This window comes from Marmota marmota, unplaced genomic scaffold, assembly GCF_001458135.2.
Source record: "Marmota marmota marmota unplaced genomic scaffold, marMar, whole genome shotgun sequence".
Classification (NCBI taxonomy): Eukaryota; Metazoa; Chordata; class Mammalia; order Rodentia; family Sciuridae; genus Marmota; species Marmota marmota.
In genome coordinates, this window is record NW_025999991.1 from 3575022 (window position 1) to 3595235 (window position 20214).

At 36.8% G+C, this 20214-nt stretch overlaps 1 protein-coding gene across 1 annotated transcript in view; it reads left to right on the plus strand.

Annotated features, from left to right (window-relative positions):
- Dok6 (docking protein 6) overlaps positions 1-20214 on the plus strand; it is a 376031-nt gene that overhangs the window by 128029 nt on the left and 227788 nt on the right. Inside the window, exon 2 of the mRNA XM_015499571.2 lies at positions 6798-6905. Coding sequence (XP_015355057.1) covers positions 6798-6905 — 108 coding nt within the window. The remainder of the gene's footprint in view (positions 1-6797; positions 6906-20214) is intronic.

Sequence of the window (20214 nt, forward strand, 5' to 3'; positions counted from 1 at the left end):
ATGCAAAAAGGATGTCCTTTGTGTAAAATCACCTTGAAAAGGAAAAGGCACTAAGGAAAGAGATTGCCCTGTGGTAGAAGGGTTTTCCTCAGATGGAAGGGGATGAAGAGGGGTTTAACTACAGCCAGCCGGTGTGTGCAGGGTGTGTACAACTGCAGGTCCCTGGGACTTCTGGAGTCCTGGCAGAAACGTGGAGTGTTCTATGAGGAGAATCTGAGGTGCACCCAGAAATTAGTTTGGTGAGATGATTGGCATGTTTAGAAGAGGAATCTGAATGACAAGGTGAAATTAGCTAATACCCTGAAATAGAGTTTATGCATCATCCAGAAATCAAGATGGAGCATGCAGGGACATCATCTGCTAAGGGACAGACACCAGGGAAAGAGAATCCTCTTGCAAGAAATAAGTTCTGCTGCTAATCAGCCAATGGACTTTGCAACTTCAGAAACCCTTGTGGAGCCATGAAGTGAACAGCCTGTCTTCTTCACCACACTGCTCGGGAAGGTCATTCATTTCTGTCCTATTTTCAATGGGATGCTAATAAAAATTAGGTACCTAATTTTATTCACAAGGTTCTCTTTCATGCACCCAAAGATTTTATATTTATCTTTTACAAGCAAAATAAAACCTACTCCTTTATATTTTTTTTTTCCTTCCTGGGAGTGATTTTCAGGGCTCAAGCAGTTATTTTGCTGCTCATCTCTGGAATGTCTCCAACACACTCACAGAAGATGCCAGTTCTAGGGCCTGAAGCAGATCATAGCACACTAATAAAAACTAGTTTGATAAAAAAGGACAAAGGGGTGATTTCCTCATGCTTCTTCTCATTTTATACTCCTCTTGTAGAGGTGGCGTTAAATGCCCTGACTCATATTTAATTTGACTTCACAATAACACAAAATGACACTTGAAAATTCTCCATACCAAGGCCCTTTTGGTTACCTTTCTCTTCTTTAAAAGCAAAATATTTTGAAAATATTTTGAAATCTGCAATTAAGTGATTCTTTTCCTACTTTAAGCTTTAAAATTCAATTAGAGATCAAATGAAATAGAACTAGAACACAGCCATGATAAATTAATTTTATTTTCCCAATAAATTATGTTCATGTTTTAATCACTTTACTGTGAGACTGTCTTTAGACTTTGAAATATCAAAAATAATTTGAGACAAATGGAAATTTAAAAACCTTACACAAAATACCTGACTAACAGCCTTCAAAATGGTCAAGGTCATGTAAAACAAAAAGATACTAAGAAACTGTTCCAGGTCACAGGACACCAAGGACATAGGACAAGTGAAGTCATCTAGGAATTGTGGATTGGGTCCCTGAACAGCACAATTAAAAGCTGGAGAATTCTGGACAGAATTTGCAGTTTACTTTAGTAGTTTTACCAACTACCTTGGAATTTCACCCATGTTTATGTTCATGTCTTAGTTTTGAACAATATACCTTGTGTACATTAGCAGAAGCTGGGTAAAGTATGGAGACATTTGCTACATCATTTTTGAAACTGTTTATAAACCTAAAGTTATTCCAGGAAAATAAAAAATAAAAAGAATAACTTAAGGACCTCAATCTGGTACACAGTTTATTATGATAAGTTCTTTAAAGTCCGTCTTAGTGTAAAACTTTTCTTTTTTCTCTACTTCCTCTCCAGTATTTATTATTGTTTGTGTACTTGATGGCTACCATTCTAACTGGAGTGGGATGAAGATTTGGTATAGTTTTTATTTCCATTATTCTACTTGATAATGATGTTGAATATTTTTAAACCCTGGGGTCCATTTGAGTCTTTAATTCAGGTAGTATCTCTTTTATGTTTTATCAGGTAAACCAAAATTTGGGACATATATCTTTACTAGTGTTATATTTTTTGTTGGATTGTTCCCTTTAACATTACGAAATGGCCTTTTTAGAGATTTTTTGATTCATTTTGACTTGAAGTCTGCTTTGTCAGATATAAGAGTAGCTACTTCTGACTGTTTTCAGTCTTCATTTACAAGGTGGCCAATTTCAATCCTTTCACTTTCAACCAATGGCTCTTTGTCTATAATGTTAGTCCCTTGCAAACAACATAGGTTTCAGTCTTTTAAAAAAAAAATCCATTCTGCCTGCCAGCCTGCCTATGTCTTTTAATTATAGAGTGAGACCATTTACATTCATCATTATTATAGAAAGATGTTTAATAATTCCAGCCATTTTGACTTATTTCTAACATTTAATTTGGTCCTATTTCTCATTTGCTTAGATTTGCTCAGGTAGTCTTCAAATGAGAATTGTTCATCGCTAGAATTTGGCTTTGATTTCTTCTCTGTATGGTATTTCACACTATTGATAGGACTGTAAGTTAATACAACCACTATGGAAATCAGTATGAATCTTCCTCAAAAGGCTAGGAATGGATGCACCATGTGATCCAGCTATGCTGCTCCTTAGTATTTATCCTATATAATTCAAGTCAGCATACAATAGCAATACATGCATACCCATGTTTGTAGCACCACAATTCACAGTAGCCACACCATGGAACCAAATTGGGTGTCTACCAATGGATCAATGGATAAAGAAAATGGTATATGTACAGTTGAGTTTTATTCAGCCATATAGGAGAATGAAATTTTGCATTTACAGGAAAATGGATGAAAGTTGAGAACATTGTGTTAACCAAAATAAGCCAAAATCAAAAAACTAAGGCTTTTCTCTCATGTGTAGAAACTGGAGAGTAAAAACGAAAATAAAGGTGGTATTGGGTGGGGGGTAGGGGTGGATCTCATGAAAATCAGAGGGAGATGGGTAGTGTAAAGGAAAGGGACCAAAAGGAGGGAGGAGGAGTGGAAAAGGCTAAATTCAGGGGAATGATATTGGTCAAATTGTATTGTTATATTGTGTGCAAGCATAAACATTTACCAACAAATCCCACCATGATGCATAATTATAATGCACCAATAAAAATATGGAAAATAAATGAAAAAAAAAAGTCCATCTTAACCAGGGGCAGTGGCACATACTTGTAATCCCAGTGGCTGGAGAGGCTGAGATAGGAGGATCACAAGTTCAAGGCCAGCCTCAGCAACTTAGCAAAGCCTTTAGCAACTTACTGAGACCCTGTCTCAAAATAAAAAATAAAAAGGGCTGAGTATGTGACTCAGTGGTAAATCAACCCTGGGTTAAATCCCCATACTGAAAGAATAAACAGATAAATAAATAAAGTCAGTCTTCTCAAATCAGGAATGCTTGTGTTTTCTGGCTCATGTTTAGCTCACTCCAAAATAAAAACTAACTATGGTAATACCAGATGTGGCACTGTAGTCACTAGGTAGCTCTGTGTACATTTCTGGGAGTATCAAAGGCTTCATTTGACATGAGCTATGAGCAGTGAAGGGAAAAAGGGTATATCACCTTTGTTTATATAGATACAGATATTGCTGATAGATACAGACATATTGCAAATATATATGCTTCCCCCCCCCTTAATCAGCTCAGCTACCACAGCAAAGTGCCCTACATCAGGTGACTTGAGGCAGTATGCAAGGCTGAGATCTGGGTGCCAGTGTGATTGGGTTCTGTGATGGCCTCTTCCTGGCTTAGGGACAACTGCCTTCTCACTGAGTGCACACGGGGCCTCTCTGTGAGCCAGCAGGGAGAGAGAGGAAGCAAACGCCCTGGGGTCTTCTCAAGAGAACTCTGCTTCCACCATGAAGGCCCACCCCTCGTGATTCCATCTCACCCGGATTATCCCCCAAAGGCCCATCTCCAAAGACTATCTCACCAGGAGTTAGGGCTTCAGTAGGTGAATTTGGGGGGACATAGTTCAGTTCAGCACCCAAAACCCAAGAGTTTCAGATCAGACTGTAGACTCCTTTCCAAGCATATGCTAGATGCTTTCTGCAGGCTATCTATCTCTTATTAACCCTAAAAGAGTCATGATGGAGTTTGATCTTAGTTTATAGATGAGGAAGTTAAGTCTTGGGGACGTTAAAATAACTTCTGTGGGGCAAGGCCTTTAAAGAATAACAGAACTTACAGTGAAATTGAGTTTTTCTCTGTTCTTGGACATTATAGCATAAAACCCTCAGCTCTAAAACAAGGCTTCAAATTGTATTAGAGTGAGTGAAAAGACTTGCTCTCTGTATGTTACTTCATGGTATATTGTGGAGAGAGTCATTTTTGGAAGGAATTGCATTTTATTTTACTCTGTATTGGTACATGTAAATATGAATAGCTATATTAATTAACAATACCTGAAGTATCCTAAGATATTAGCAGGAATTAATATTTGTATTGAATGGAATAATTTAAAGAGTTTTTTCTACTCATACCATGTATATCATAGTTCCCATAACTCATGGAATCTTTGAAAACTTTAAAAGTATATTTGGTACAAGTCCATTTTTACCATATCATATATGTAAACATACTGCCATGTGTAATATGTGCAGACACATGCAGGGTGTGTAGACGGTTTTGGATACTATGAAAAGCCAGCTGCTTAGAGCATCCTGTCTGTTTGTAACAATTATGTTTATTGGTGACTCTGTGTGCACTGTGGGATTAACTTAATATGCTTAATTTCTTTTTCACTTCACCATAATAATATAATATAGACATTGTTTTCCCCAAACTAATGTAGGGACACCTGCTTAGAGAGCTCAGTGACTTGCCCACTGTGGCTCTCACATGGGGCTGAGTTGACTTGGAATTCCAGGTCCCGTCTTTACAGTTGCACTGTTCATGTCTGGAAGATCATTACTATAATTTCTGTTTATCTTTTAAAACTTTCATGTGATCCTCTAATTTTTCTGGATGGAGAACACTTGCATCTGAATATTCTGGCTCTGAATATTTGTTAGGCTTTTGCCTCATTAGGAAACAGGCGTTCACTAGGTAGAGTTTTGTCATGAGCAGAAAATTGCACCTGCTCTGTAAGCAAAATGAGCAGATCCTCGTGGCAACCTTCCGTGCACAGAACATGGGTCCCCCTTGCCACATCCTCCCTGCTTCTCTTGGGGAGCTCTCCTTTGTTAGCTGGACACTGAGTAATCTGAGCCTGCTCAGCTAGCCAGGATGTAAATCCAAGCCTGTCTGATCCCAAAATTTTAAGGATTTTCCACTATGCCAAGCTGTTTCTTCTAAGTTCACATTTTCTAAATGTTACTATTTAAAACATGAATATGTTTTTAAATTTAAAGTCAGAATTCTCCAACACCAAATAAAAATCGATATAGAATTGAATCCACTGAAGCTCAGAAACCACATACTAAGATCATAGCCCAATCACATTGATATATTCTTTGTTATTGTTTTACTTAGGGAGTGGGCATCACTAAGGGGCCCAAAGATGTAGCATGTGCTGAGCATAAGTGTGGGAAGAACACCCAGAGTTTCAAAGTAGCTCCTCATTTCCATGTACACAGAGGGAAAGCACTCGAGAGGGAAGGCACATCCATTGGATCTTAAGCAGAGATGGACAGACGTGCTCCCATGCAGGAACCTCTGGGTGGTCGTGGACATGCACCTCCAGGCTCCCAGGTCTAAGAAAGATAGCAAGAGCCGTCAAGTGCATGTGCTGTTATTCTGCTTATTCTGCTTTACAATGAGAAGTCTCTATCAACTGCACTAAAAGTGCCTTTTACCAAGAAGGATGCTGTCTGTTAGCAAAGAAGCAATGCACCCCAGAATCAGTCAACAGAATTGCAGTATTCATCCTCTTCTAACGCAAAGTGTACTGTGACAACTTTGCAATTTAAATAAAGACAGAGAAGATAAACATAGTGACCTAAGTTTCTGAAATTTCCTTTTACGAATTTCCTGTGGCTGTGGAGAGATTTCACTCCAGCAAACAATGGATACATTTTGAAATTTAAAATTTGTGGCCAGTTTGCATTCCCAGACCTGTTTCATTACTGGAATAAAAGACTATACTGCCTTGCCTCCGAAAAGGCCTGTGGAGGGCATGTGAAAGGTGAGAACCCGGTGACAGATGATGGAAACTTCCAAGAGTGATTAGTTCATAACTTAAAGGCAATTTCCAGAAATAACGGTTTCTGTTTGTGCAATTATTAGTCATTTTTTTAACCAAAGTGTAAAGACATACAGTTGTGTTTTCCAATCTTGCATTATCTCTAACTCTATCTTAAAATGAAGTTAATAATACTTACTTTATCTACTAGTTCTGATGATTAAATGTGTATATAAAATCTGAAACTTATTGTACATACTAAGTACTTAATAAAATTCTAGTTATTAAAAAAGTATAAAAGAGTGAGACAGATGTGCCCATTATAAAAACAAATTACTTTCTGTTAACTAAATTAACATATGGGCATCTGTTTAAAAAAAAAAGCCTAAAATCCTACAAGATAAGTTAATTTTTAAATGCAATGTTTTTTTTTCCTCCAGAGGTAGAAAATTGAGCCATACAGAAGTGCTTCACTTAAGCTTATTGAACTGCTACTGCACTAGCATAGAAAACAGAAAATTATCTGTCCTGAGGATAGTGGGAATAAAGGTTGTATATGGTCTTGAAACCCTGGGAATTTATTTACATCGAAAACTACTGAACACATTGACAACCTCATTACACAAAGAAATTCTTTTATAAGAAATATTTTATTTTAAAAATTTGCTGCAATTTTAATTAGTAACATGCTTATCATTCAAAGACAAAGTTACTCTATAAAGTAAGTGTGCTTTTAAAAATTTACTCCCAGTGGATTAATTGAATAGATAAACCTCTTGGTGCCACTAAGAGCATATAAAAAGGAGAGATAATGGGATTCTTTTATTTATTTTCAGATTTTCAGACGATGCTGGCTGGTTTTCAAGAAGGCTTCCAGCAAAGGACCCAGAAGGTTAGAAAAATTTCCAGATGAAAAGGCAGCTTATTTCAGAAACTTTCATAAGGTGAGTCAGAGTCCTGGGAGTCCCTGGGAGAATAGCTACACCCTTGACAACTCATGGAGATATTTCCTTGATAGATGAAAGCTGCAGAGGCAAAGATTCATGGTCAAGATAAAACGCCCCTGTTCTGATAAAACTCAAAAGTTATGTTTCTTCTTTATTGTAATCATCTGTTGTAAATGCCAGGGGTACCTCTGCAAATGAAAGACTCATTTTTATTGCTAGTTTGCAAAATGAGATGACTCATAACTCAACCAGATCATTTTCAAAGGTGCTGAGTAGGCATTTTCCCTCTGTTCAGGTTAATTGAGCATTTGTTACTTTGATTTAAACACTGGGCAATATTTAGGAGATAAAATTTTGAGGCAAGTTTTAGCAGTGCTAATGATATTGTTAATGTACATGGCACTTGGTGTTTAGTCAGCTCCTTAACAAGGAAATGATCATCGAAAGTGCTGAGATGTAGAAATGTGCCATAAATTCAAGGAGTAAAATATCAATTTCCTAAGAATTAAAGAATGTAAAATATAACCCCAAGTAATAATTCATATGCTACCTAAAGTTATCTTTGGGGATCACATCAAAACACAGTTCAGTATTTTGTAGCAATATGGAGGATTCCTGATCAGAACTCAGAACTATAAAACAGTATTGCTGATTGTAGGTGCTCAGGAAAGCTCAGTAAAGATTCTAATCTGTCTTTGGTGCTGAGCTAGAGAAACTTACCGGCTGATGTCATGAAAGTGTGGAATTTTATTTTATATGTTATACGTTCTAATTTCTCCTTTTATTAACAGAAGATTATTTATAGTAATATACTAACAATTCTATTACACAAATAGCTAACAGTTACATACATTATATCTGAACCTAATCAGAGAGCTTAGAATTTGAATTTCAGTAACTGTATGAGCTATTCTATGTATTAATGGAGATTTACTATAAAAAAATGCAAGTTCAAGTCCCTATTCACTTACTAGCTCGTGGACATTTGGTTTTCTCACAAATGGATGGATTTTAGAATTATTATATTACATGTCTCTAAGGGTTATGGAATTCTGATAGCATAAAACAGCTAACACAATTCTTATTCTAACTACAGGAAAAGAGTTTGAGTTCTAAAGTCTTACTGGTATTGTATTGTGATTATTATGGTTATGATTTTGGCAATAAGATTAAACCTGTGAATAAAGAATTTCCAGGATTTGAAATACAAATGTGTGATATTTATTTTATCATTGCTAGGTTGAGGGACTGAACATAACTATGCTTTTTGTGAAATCCTAGTCAGAGACCCTGCCTGCTGATCAATGAATTACATTAACGTGAGCTTGCTAGTCAATGCACCTGTCCTCCCACCCCCACCTCCCACACTCCTCCTTTACTATCTACTGTTTGGGCCCAACCATCTTCTGTCTGAAAACTCGACACACTGTAGAATTCTAACCAACCATCAGGATTGGTAATGTGGACACAAGAGGTATGTATCTTTGATCCATGCCAGGTCCTCTGCTCCTGGTTGGTGATTTGGAGATACAAGAGAGTCAGACATTGCCCTTCTGAAAAAAAACTTGAACTAGTGCAAAGGACACATCTAATTCACAAAAGTGAGTATACATAGGAAAGTACACACAGTTTTCAAGTACAAAAAAAAATCATATACATTCCACATAATTCTAATCAACATTCCATAAGTCTTTTTTTGTAGATATTAAAAGCTCATTTTATGTGGAAATCTCTATAATCTAGATTAAACAAAGCAAGTTTAATAAAGAGCGCACTATTGGAACTATTCCAACTAAGTTGGAACTATTATGCTTAAAAACATCAAGGCAAACTATGAAACTACAGAGATCATCACAATAAGATATTAGCAATAGGATATGCAAAACAATCAATGAAAGGGAATAGAAGGTCAGGAGTGAACCTGTGCTTTCACAATCAGTTGAATTGAGAGAAAGATACAAAGACAAGTCAATGGGGAAAGAAATTTAATTCAACAAATGCTGTTAGAACAACTGACTGTCCTAGGTAAATAAGTAAACATTGATCTTACTTTACACCATAGACAAAATAAACTCAAAACAAGATCACTGGTCTAAATGAAATGCAAAAACTCCCAAAAGTAAGCATAGGAGGAGATTGTTTCCCCTGTGGTATAAGAAAACAATTTCTTAAGACAAAAAAAAAGAAAGAAAGAAAAAAAAAAACTTGCTAAACTGATTTGAACTACATCAAAATTTAAAATATTTTTCTCTTTAAAAGACCCAATTTGTAAATTAAAAGGCCAGTAATAGAACAGAAAACATTTTTTAAAGCATTTATCTGATAAAGGACGTGTATCAAGGATATATGAATCTGACCATGCAATAAGAAGAACATAAATAATCCAGTATTAAAAATGGATAAAAATTATGAACATTTTCTAAATGCTCAGTAAATAAGTGCATGAGACAACACATGACATCATTAGTTGTCTGTAAAATTCAAACCAAAATCCAGAACTACCCATTCATTAGAATGGCCCAAAAGACTGAGAATAATTAGAGTTAGTGAAAACATGGAGCAACAACACTCATATTGGTGGTCAAAATATAATACTGTGCACCAATGTTGTTTAAAATGTTATCCATCTACCCAGCCATGCCACTTTTAGAAATTTACTGCTTTTAAAAATTTATCCATTCAAAATGAAAACCATATCCACCTAATGGCAAGTATAGAAATGTTCACTTTGTTTCCAAGAGGCAGGAGTAAAAACAACCTAAATACAGCAGGAGGGGGGATTATAGTACATCCATCAACAGATACCCCTGAATGATGGAAAAGAAAGTCTTCTGGTACGCAGAATGTGAGACAAATATCAGAATTATGGTGCCAAGTCAAAGAAGTCAGGCCTCTAAAGATCATATTGTAATGATTTCACACTTATCTTTGGTAACAGAAATGAGGTCATTGGTTGCCTAGCTTTGAGAGGGTGACCAGGGTAAAGGTGTGGATGGGGAACAGGCTGCAAAGAATGGTGAAAATGTTATTTTTATTATGACAGTATTTTTAATGGGTATATACAACTGTTGAAACTCACTCGTTGGCTTATTTTAAATGGATGCAATCTTTGTGGGTGAGATATTGTTCAACACAGCAATATGGAAAAGGTCAATCCTGAAAGAATATTGAAGAAGGTCAGGAATCTCCCCACACTGCCCAGCAGGCACATTATAAATGTGAGATCTAGATTCTGTACGTAGCAGCTGTGTGAACTTGGGTTGGCCATTTAACCTTCAACACACTTCATTGTCCTCTGATAAATTAAGATTATGATAGTGTCTATGAAAGAAGTCTATTGTAAGGAATAAATGATACCATTGCCATGTAATGAGGTTAAATATAGCTGGAATGGTTAATAAATGAAATTTTACAGCTCTGCATGTAACTGCTTAAAGAGGTTCTTCATATATAGCAAGTCTTAAGCAGTAATTAGTTCAGTACAGATGTGACGGTGGCTTAGATGAAGTGTTGGTATAGGATCTAGAGATAAAAAGACAATCTTTGGACATGGTGTGTGAAAAACTGACAATATTTACTTAAGAATTAGATGGAGTAAAATGTAGTAATCATGGGTGATTCATGGGTTTGAACTTGAGCAAGAGCATCAATGATTATGTGATTCATGACATGAGGAAGTCTAGAAGTGCTAAATCTGGGTAAAAATCACAAGCTTTAACTTTGTATGTGTTATACATAAAATGTCTGTTAGGCTAATAATCAATTGGGTAATTGAAAGTGGTCAGGAGTAGAAAAAATATCAGTGCTACAGTTCATTTGGTTGTCCTGAGCATATTGGTAGCACTATATGCTACAGCACTGGATGAAATGTCCTTGGAAGAGTTGGAAGAGAAAAGAATAAACAAATAAGTAGCACTACAGTATTTGGAAGATTAGAAAAGGCAATGGAGCCCGGGCAGAAGTCTGAAAAAAGACTCTAAGTGGAAAGAACACTCAGAGTAGACCATTGGAACCCATGGAAAACAATGACCAGATGACCATCTGTGTCTAACATCATGGAGGGACTGGGAAGACAACAGAAAGGAGATGGTTAGACATAAAACATGGACGTGTCTGGTGACTCTGACAGAACTATTTCATTGAAATATCAGGACTAAGTTTACATGGAGTGACCTACTGAAGAATGAGAGGAGAAAAAGAGACCAGCCCTTAGGGAGCTTTCTCAAGAAGTCTTGTGCCAAGACCCGAAGCAGATATGTTTTTAAAATGTGACCGTATGACAGCACACCTGTAGAAAGCACAGCGGGAATGGTCTAGTTGAGGAGGAAGTTCTTCTAGGAGGAGGAAGTTCCTGCGTCTTGTCATAGTGCCTTGTCTTTGGAAGAATCAAGGGTGCTTCATGCATTTTAACAAAAAGAAAAGGATAGAATCTGAGTGTGGACACAAGTAGGATGTACAAAAATTAATGTTAGAAAACTGCAACTGAGCTGGGGTTGTGGCTCAGCAGTAGAGCACTTACCTAGCATGTGGGAGGCACTGGATTCCATCCTCAGCACCACATAAAAATAAATAAAAATAAAGATATTGTGTCCACCTACAACTTAAAAAAAAAACTGTCACACTTCAAAACCATCCATGTCCCCTCCCCCATTACCTGAGAATCAAGGTACAAACAGTAACAGAACTCAATGAGAATAAGAATATTTAAGGGAATAATCTGTTAATAAGTAGCTAAATAAATTTCATCCACTGTAATGTGCAGCTGTGGAAAGCATTTTAATAACGAAACTCAGTAGATGTGACAGCTAAAATTTACCTTTGTCGTGGCAACACTGAGAAGATTAAAGTTTTTATTACTATGACTTTATAGCTTTGGCAAGGCTAATTCACTTCCTTAGTGACTTAGGTTTCCTTTCAATAATTTTATGTCATTTTTTTTTCTGAGATTGACTGTGAACTGAATTGGTAAATTTAAACCAATCTTTATAGGGAAGATTAATTAGAGCATGGTTCCTCAGTGGTCAGAGATCTTGCGGTTGATTTTCAACACGGTGTGCTCAGGTCCCCTTCTCACACTTTAACTGTATTTTAGCACACATTGCCTGGTACTTCCACTGCTGACTGGTTCTCATACCTGAGCCTTCTATAGCCACATCTCTGTGCTCCTTCTTCATGACCCAGCCCAATGATGCTGATCCCTGGGTCCTCTTTCCCTTAGCAGGTGCACCACTTCAAATTCTTTTTTGTCATTCCATTATTTTTCTTTAATGCCATTCTTTATTACTCAAATGCGGTCTGTTCCTCAAGGCATCAAAATGGTATTTCCATGAAGCAATATTCAAATTGGAGTAAAACCTTCAACGTGAGTATTTGCTTTTCCTGGGTGAGATAAGTGACCTGCAGGCATATCTATTCCTAGGAGTAATCACTGTTGTTGTTGCCCAGGGAGCTGCCCTCTTTATTATGAAACTGTTATTAATCCCAAGTCGTAAATAATGAGCACAGCATGATTAAGAGGGTTACATAATTTTTTGTGAGACTACTAATACAATGCAACCATTAGCATGATATATATTCTTATGAGATTGCTGGGTCTGGTGACAAGACAAATACTGAGGCTCTTGTTTGCACAACAGGGACAGCAAATGTCATTGTCCACAGGATTGTTGAGAGCAGAAAATAAGATACTGCATTTGAAGGATTTAGGAGTGTGTAGCGTAGTCCATAAATGCTAACAGTTATTGTCATTGTTGTTTTAAGCTTTTACAATCTGATGAAATAAAGGGTTTATAAATAGCTGACTATAATAAATGCAATGAATAATAAAAACTATGAGGGAATAGTTAATTCTATCTCTGGAAATTAGGGCTTTACAAAGGATGTGCAGTCAGGAGCTTCTTCAAAGATTACTCTGCTTCATTAAAGATTATTCTGTTTTAAGCAAAATACACAGGGGAATGCATTGTGCATAAAAATAAAGAGGAAAAATTGTGATAACAAGTTACATCGTGGGGTGATTTGGAAAGCACTTGGGTAATCGAGTGTTGGCAAACTCTGCAAGGAGAGGGAGTCAGGAAGATGAGCCGACCCAGGTGGATGTAGCAACCAGGCAAAGGATACGAGAACCTGTAAGAACTGGGTTTTTATCCTTTAAGCAGCAGAGATGTCATGAAAAATTTAAAATCCCTTGTCAAATAATCCAATAAATTCGGTTTATTAGTGTTTAAATACTTTAAATGAGTAATTAGTCAGTAACTTTGATTTTCCCTAAAATCTGCCCTAATGTATGATAGCAATAAATTAAAATGATCAATCAAAAAAATAAAATGATTCTAACCTAAGTGAGGAATTTCTAAAAAATAAGCTAAGGATACAGTTATTTTTTTTATCAACTGTATATTTGTATTATGCCCTGTCTAAAACATACATATTATAAACTTACGAGTATTGATGGTTTCACTTAGACATTTGATATGTTTACTGTGAGCAACATCCTGCTGCATAAATCAATTTTACATGAAACGGTTATAAAATGGTATATACTTTTTTAAACTTCTTGGTAGAAAGAAATTTGAAATTCAAATCACTAGCTACCGAAGGAAGTTATTAAAAATGCATTAGGGTTGAAAATGTAGCTGTATATAATTGTCACAACAGATATTCAAAACAAATTTATCCTAGATGAAAACCGAACTGGAGTAATTTACATAAGATCAGCTAATAAATTTTCCTTAATTTTCTAAGCAGATGAAAAGGAAACAGTTTATAGAAAATTTAATGAAATAAATATGAGCACTGTCTATAGGGAGGAAAAGATGAATAAAATCCCTGAAAAGGATGAATGAAGACAGAATAATGTGCAGCTTCAGGGGCCACGCCAGGAGAGTGAAGCTCCAATCGGGACCAGTCTCACGTGGAAATCCTCTGTAACCTGACACCCACTGACAGCCTCCTTTGATTCTGTCTGCTTCACTCCTCTTTGGTGCTAGCAGTACCCATCTTCATTTAAGACAAACATCCGAGAGAGCCCAGGAAATAAATGTCGAGGGTGTCCTGGTGAAAAGTGGCCACCTTTGCAACATACCTTTAAAAACCAAACATCCCTAGTGTGTGCAGACACAATGTCTGTGCAGAATGTTCTGTCGAACACTCTCATTGAGCCTCTGAATAATGGCTCAATGCTTGGTGGGTGCACCCTTGATATGATGGGAAGCATGTTCCAAAGTTGGTGTCTCTTGAGATACCTGCTGGAAGTTCCCACAGTGCAGTTCTGGGAATGACTGGTATTTATTTGGATGAAAGCATCTTATCCATTTGTTCATTTCGCCATCTGAAGAAGTTCCATTTTCGTGAACATAAACACCCTCCAGCCAACGCATGAGCTTGGGATAGTCTTCCTTAGCCCCACGATCCTTTATTGTTTATTTCATCCTGTCACGTGTTTGAATCCTGTTATCCCATGCTAGTTGCTCAGGAAACACAAAGAAATGAAACAGGAAAAGCTGCTTTTATGTAGGATGAGAAAAGGAAGGAAGTGCCCACAGCACGCTGTGCCTTCTGCATACAGTGTCTCTAAAGTCAGCCACCAGCAGGGGAAGCCAGGAGTCAAGACCTCAGGGTGGAGGGTGTCAGCAAAGGGTGACCTCAAGGCAACAGTGAACGTTCAGAGGTAAACTTGATCTGTTTAATATCAGGATTGAGGCCAAATAAAACTTTCCCAAATCCAATGTATCTCCAAGAGGAACAGTCCATGTGGATTAAGGATGCCTTGGAAAATAGACCATCCAGTAAGCAGGTTTAAAAAAAAAAAAAAAAACTATCACTTTACAGAAGATGAGAATCGGACTCTTAGAAAATACCTGTATGATTGCTAGGAGCTGGGTTTAGCCCATGTAAATAAATATTGTCTTTTATGAGAAAAAAATACTATATTTATTACACTTTTTAACATTATTTACTTTCATGTCATTTTCAAGACAACTATTTACAAGGGTACTATATTTTAAAATTGGTATAATTTAAACAATATATTTTCCTATCTCTAAATAATAATTGTACACCAAGAGAATAATTGCATGTAAAATACCATGTAAAATATAAGACAATATGTTTATAATAGTCACTTCTGCTTCAGATTTTGCAGTTTTTAAAACAGGGAAATATTTCATACCGACTTCTGATAAATTTTGAGACAAATTTGGAGGATGAAGTAAAATAATTTTCAAAAGTCATTTTATGTGGTAAGTCAGACAATGTGAAAGAATATTCAGTACCACAACTCTGTTTTGACATTAATTCCATCATTTCTGGAGCATTTTAACATTCATTTCAAAGATTTAGATGCACTGACTTGAATTAATTTCAGAATATCCTCAGTACATTTTTGGTCTTTAAAATTGTTTTTGATCCATCTATAAAGTCTGCCTAACTCTGCAATAGCTGACAGATGTAATGGAGAAACGCTTATAGCATCATGTTCCTGAGAATAAACTTTTTTTCCCCATTAGCCGAAAGTTATATATTATAGCCCAGGTAATGAACACCTGTTCATGTATAGCCTATAATTTGAAAATGCTGCACTGAGAACTTATTCGTGAATAATACTTTGTACTTCACTATAAATATCTATCTTGCATCTTTATTTTATAAATAATACTGATGCCTCATATTTATTTCAAATTGATATGGTATTTTAAAGCTTTCTAAATCTAATAGTCTTATTTTAAAATAAACAATAGGAAAGTTTTAATTGGTCATTGAACAATTGTATCTTGTAGACCAGGCGCCACCACTGAACGACTGTATTGATTAGAAAGTAGGTCATTGATTTAGGGAACTGCAGCCTTTGAGACTCAATGCCATCACTTCTTTTAATGGCAAATGCTCCTTTTTTTTGTACTTAACTTGGAAATATTATCAGACATAATTTGACCTCTAGAGGAAATAGAGAAATCCCTGCCACAAAACACTGAGGGAAGCAAGGCATTTGGCTTGGCTTTGTTGGTTATTTATTTATTTATTGAGACAGGCAGATATGCACACACAAACTCACAGAGATATTGCAATTATTTGCATAAAAATAAACTATTTTCCCAAGTTCTCCTTTTTAATTTCTTTGAATGAAGTTAATCATATTTAGATACCAAGTACACTACAGGATTAAAATTCAACCTGATTTTTAAAAGATTGGAATCCTCCTTTAATCTTATGGCTTCAGAAAGATTCAGAGAGATTGTCCTCCTACACAATATTCTAGTCTCTGAGCTGAGTCCGCCAACTCTCTGATGTGGGCCAAAAAGTGACCTTTCCCCTGTCTTATCCCAGTTCCATCTTGCAAGTAAACTGATCTGATCAGTCCCATCACTCTCCCCAAGATTCACATATTTTATGCAGTTCAAATGCTGAGGATCTCTGGGACACAGGTCTGGTTTTCCACTGCTGAGTAACCAACTGCGACAAAGGCACTGGGTCAAACAGTACCCACTTGTGAACTCGCAGCTCTGTGAGTCCAAAGCCTGGGCCAGCATGTCTCTGGGTTTCACAGGCTGAAGTCAGGGAAGCAGGTGGACTAACTTGTCATCCGGCCCTAAAGAAGACTCTTCAAAGCCCCTTCTGTTGCTGGTGGGGTTAGCCCCCTGCAGCTGCAGGACTGAGTCCCCTTTTCTTGATGACTGTCCACCAGGGTCTGCCCTGACCCTTGACATGTGGTTCTTTGTCCTAATTGAGTTCTCTGTTATTTGAAGCTTTATGAATTTCTAAGCAAAAATGTGCATGATCTTGAAGATGGTGTCTTGAGTCTGTAAGTGTGGAGCTAAACATTAGCTAGACGTTATTCACAGTTGACTCCTACATCACAGCTAGAGTTGGTCTCATAAACTTATGAGATTAACCGCAGTCTCAGCTTTGGGGTAACCTTTAGTATTGATATTATTAATGACCACACCAGCACTCATTGCCACTCCGTATTCCTCACCACAGAAATACGACAACGCCCTTAGTTATGTGAAGAGGTATCATGTGCCGCACTGGGGGCGGCTGGGCTGAAGACTGACTCAGAGCACCTGCAGATTGCGGTGAGCATGTGCCTGTCAACAGGTTGACCTGCTGGAATTTCAGTTGGCTTCTCTTTAGGAGGTGAACCTCCCTCCCTCCCTCCCTTCCTCCCACGCTCCCTCCCTTCCTGCTTTCTCTCCTTCCTTCCTTTCTCTCTTTTCCCGGTGCTACACAGCTCACCTGTGAAGGTTGCAGTGATCACACTACTCACTCAGTGGGTGCTGTCATCACTGGTTTCCATAATTCCTGAAAGTGTGGGATTGTCTGTAATCTGTTTTATTCCCATTCCCTGATCCACTCATCCTCCTCAACTGTGTGCCATCATCACAGTGAGGTTGACTGCCGTCTTTCTATTTGTGTGATTCGTATAAACACGTACTGTTGATTTCTTGTAGATTCACTGCACTGTTAATCCACAGGAATACCATCGTGTAATAGTCCTCATCTGTGTCTTATTCTCATTCACACCATGTGAAGGCTGAGACCTGTTTGCATTTCTGTGTTCTTTTTGTCATTGGCTTCCAAAGGCTGCATGAATCCCCATAGTTTGCATCTACTCTACTTTTATGTTTTCATAGTCAAAGAAACTAGATTGGTAGCAACTTCCCATTACCTCAAATAATTCTATAATTCAGATTTTTTTTCCTATATCCTTATGACCCAGTGTGAGGAACTTTATTTTCTTTATTTATTTATTAGTTGTAGATGTACACAATATCTTTGTTTTACTTATTTTTTATATGATGCTGAGGATGGAACCCAGTGCCTCAGGCATGCGAGGCAAGCACTCAACCACTGAGCTAAGACCTCAGCCCTGTGAGGAACTTCTGAGGTCACATAAAAGGAGTGAGAGCAGAGCATTGTACTAAAGACATGTGACTCCTTAATTTAAATGTGTGATAGATGGCTGACCAGAATGGCAGCTCCACACCTCCTCTGATGCCCGAGGGCCCCTGTATTCCCACATGCTTCTCAATGCACTCCATCACTTATTAGTCTTCTGAAATATATGGATGTAAAGTAATTCTGTTCTCAGTTATTTTGGACTATCTTCCTATACAGGTTTGCTTTTGGCTACGTTTGTGCAGGAATTGCCTGATAACACTGCTTGTCCATTTTCTTACTGCAATTCCTGCATTTCCTCTTGCAGTTTTGTAAGCTTGACGTGTCTATTTGGAGCATTAGTCTTACTTCTGTCTTACACTTTATGTTTTTCACTTCTGTCACCTGCCTGTCAACTCCACATTGGAGTCCTGCAGTAAACAGAAATCTGCAAATCGCAAGCACCCAAATTTGTCCTGGGTCACGCTCTGATCATTTCCTTTAAGAAGTACTTACCCACCTCGTACACCAGAAATATATCCTCCCACAATCACTCACTTAGCATTATAGTTTTTCTTTAATATCTTTGCTTTCCATCTATGTAGTATCTAGATTTGTATGTTGATTTAAGAATTTTCTTTTATATATAGAGAACCAGTTTTCACAAGTCTTCTTAAGTCTTCTTCATCATTATGGTGACATGCATTTAATACATAGACAGAGAGAATATTCACCTTTGAATTATCTATTAGGTAAACTGGTTGCTCTTGAACCACGAACACACCATTTGGCTTACTTCACCAGGGTACCATACTATGCATATAACATTTAGTAAGGCAAAAGCCCAAAACATTTGGTTAATTCTCCTTTTATAGAATTATTTAGCAACTTACCAAAGAACCTTTTATTCTGCTTCTTTTAAGGTTAAAATACTCCTCAAGGAAATCCTTAGGCATCTCATAATTCCCCTTGTTATTATGAATGCATTTATATTTCATTTTCTCACTAAGAATGGCTGGCATTGAGAAGTTACTTTTCAAACTGTGTATCTGATAATATTGCTAGGTGTTTTTGTTGTTTCTAACAGTTTTTCTAGTGACTGTTTCTATGTCAGTGATCGTAATATCTGAAAATACAGATAATGGCATATCCTTCCTTTCCTGGTCTTCGTTCCCAGGACCTATGTTTTGTGGAGGCTCTGATAGCATCCCAGCCACAGCTCCAGTAGTAAATAGATGGTGTCTGCTGCTTCTGCAGGAACTAGAATAAATTTTGGCATATACCCTGTTAACTAAAGGAAATTATTTTCTATTCTTGATATAGAAATAGTTTTCTCATACAAGGTGTTGAACTTTATTAACAATATGATTATTTCAGTCTTCTAAAGAAATCAAGTGATATTTGTCCCTTAATCTATCCATTTTGAGAAACATATTCAAAGTTTTTGAGTAAACTTTTACTCCTGGGACTACCTATTATTATTCACTGTCACTATAAATTTTGTTAAACTCTATTATGAAATCCCCCATAAATGAGCTTTTGGTTGATGAGCACACTGTCTTATTGAAGTTTTCAAGTATTCTTTTTTTTTCTGTTGACAATTTTGAGGTCTTATATTTTCCTAGATACATTTTTTTGCCTGCACTATAAAAATATTAGCATTCAGTTATTTACAATCTTTCTATTCATATTTATATCTTGTCCATTTTCCTCTTTGTACCCTTGATTCACTTTTCCTTTGTCTCACTTAGCTTGCCAGAGGTCTCTTTTATTCACTCGTTCACAGGGAGCTCTTGGTTTTGTTAAATTTCATGCTAGTTTCTTCATTTCATTGATTTCTGACTTCATTAGTTTGTCTTTACAGAAATGCTCCATGGTGTTTTATTTCTGTGTCTGAATGCCAGGGTTCTTTGCCCTCATCTTTTTTCCTCTTATTGCTCATGAAAAATATTTTTAAATATTTAGTTTTTAATTTAGGTGAACATGATATCTTTATTTTATTTTTATGTGGTGCTGTGGATCGAACCCAGTGTCTCACGCATGCAAGGCAAGCGCTCTTCCTCTGAGCCACAATCCCAGCCCCCATGAAAAATATTTTAAGACTACATATTTCTTTATGCAAAATTTTATCAGTGTCTCTCAAATTTTAACGTGTTTTGCTTTTATTTTCATTAAAATCCAAATATTTTGTCACTTAACTTGAAATTTCTTTTTTTTTTTTAAGCATCTTTTTTTTTTATTGTGGGTTGTTCAAAACATTACAAATTTCTTGACATATCATATTCCACACTTTGATTCAAGTGGGTTATGAACTCCCACCTTCACCCCATACACAGATTGCAGAATCACATCAGTTACACATCCATTGATTTACATATTGCCATACTAGTGTCTGTTGTGCTCCGCTGCCTTTCCCATCCTCCACCCTCCC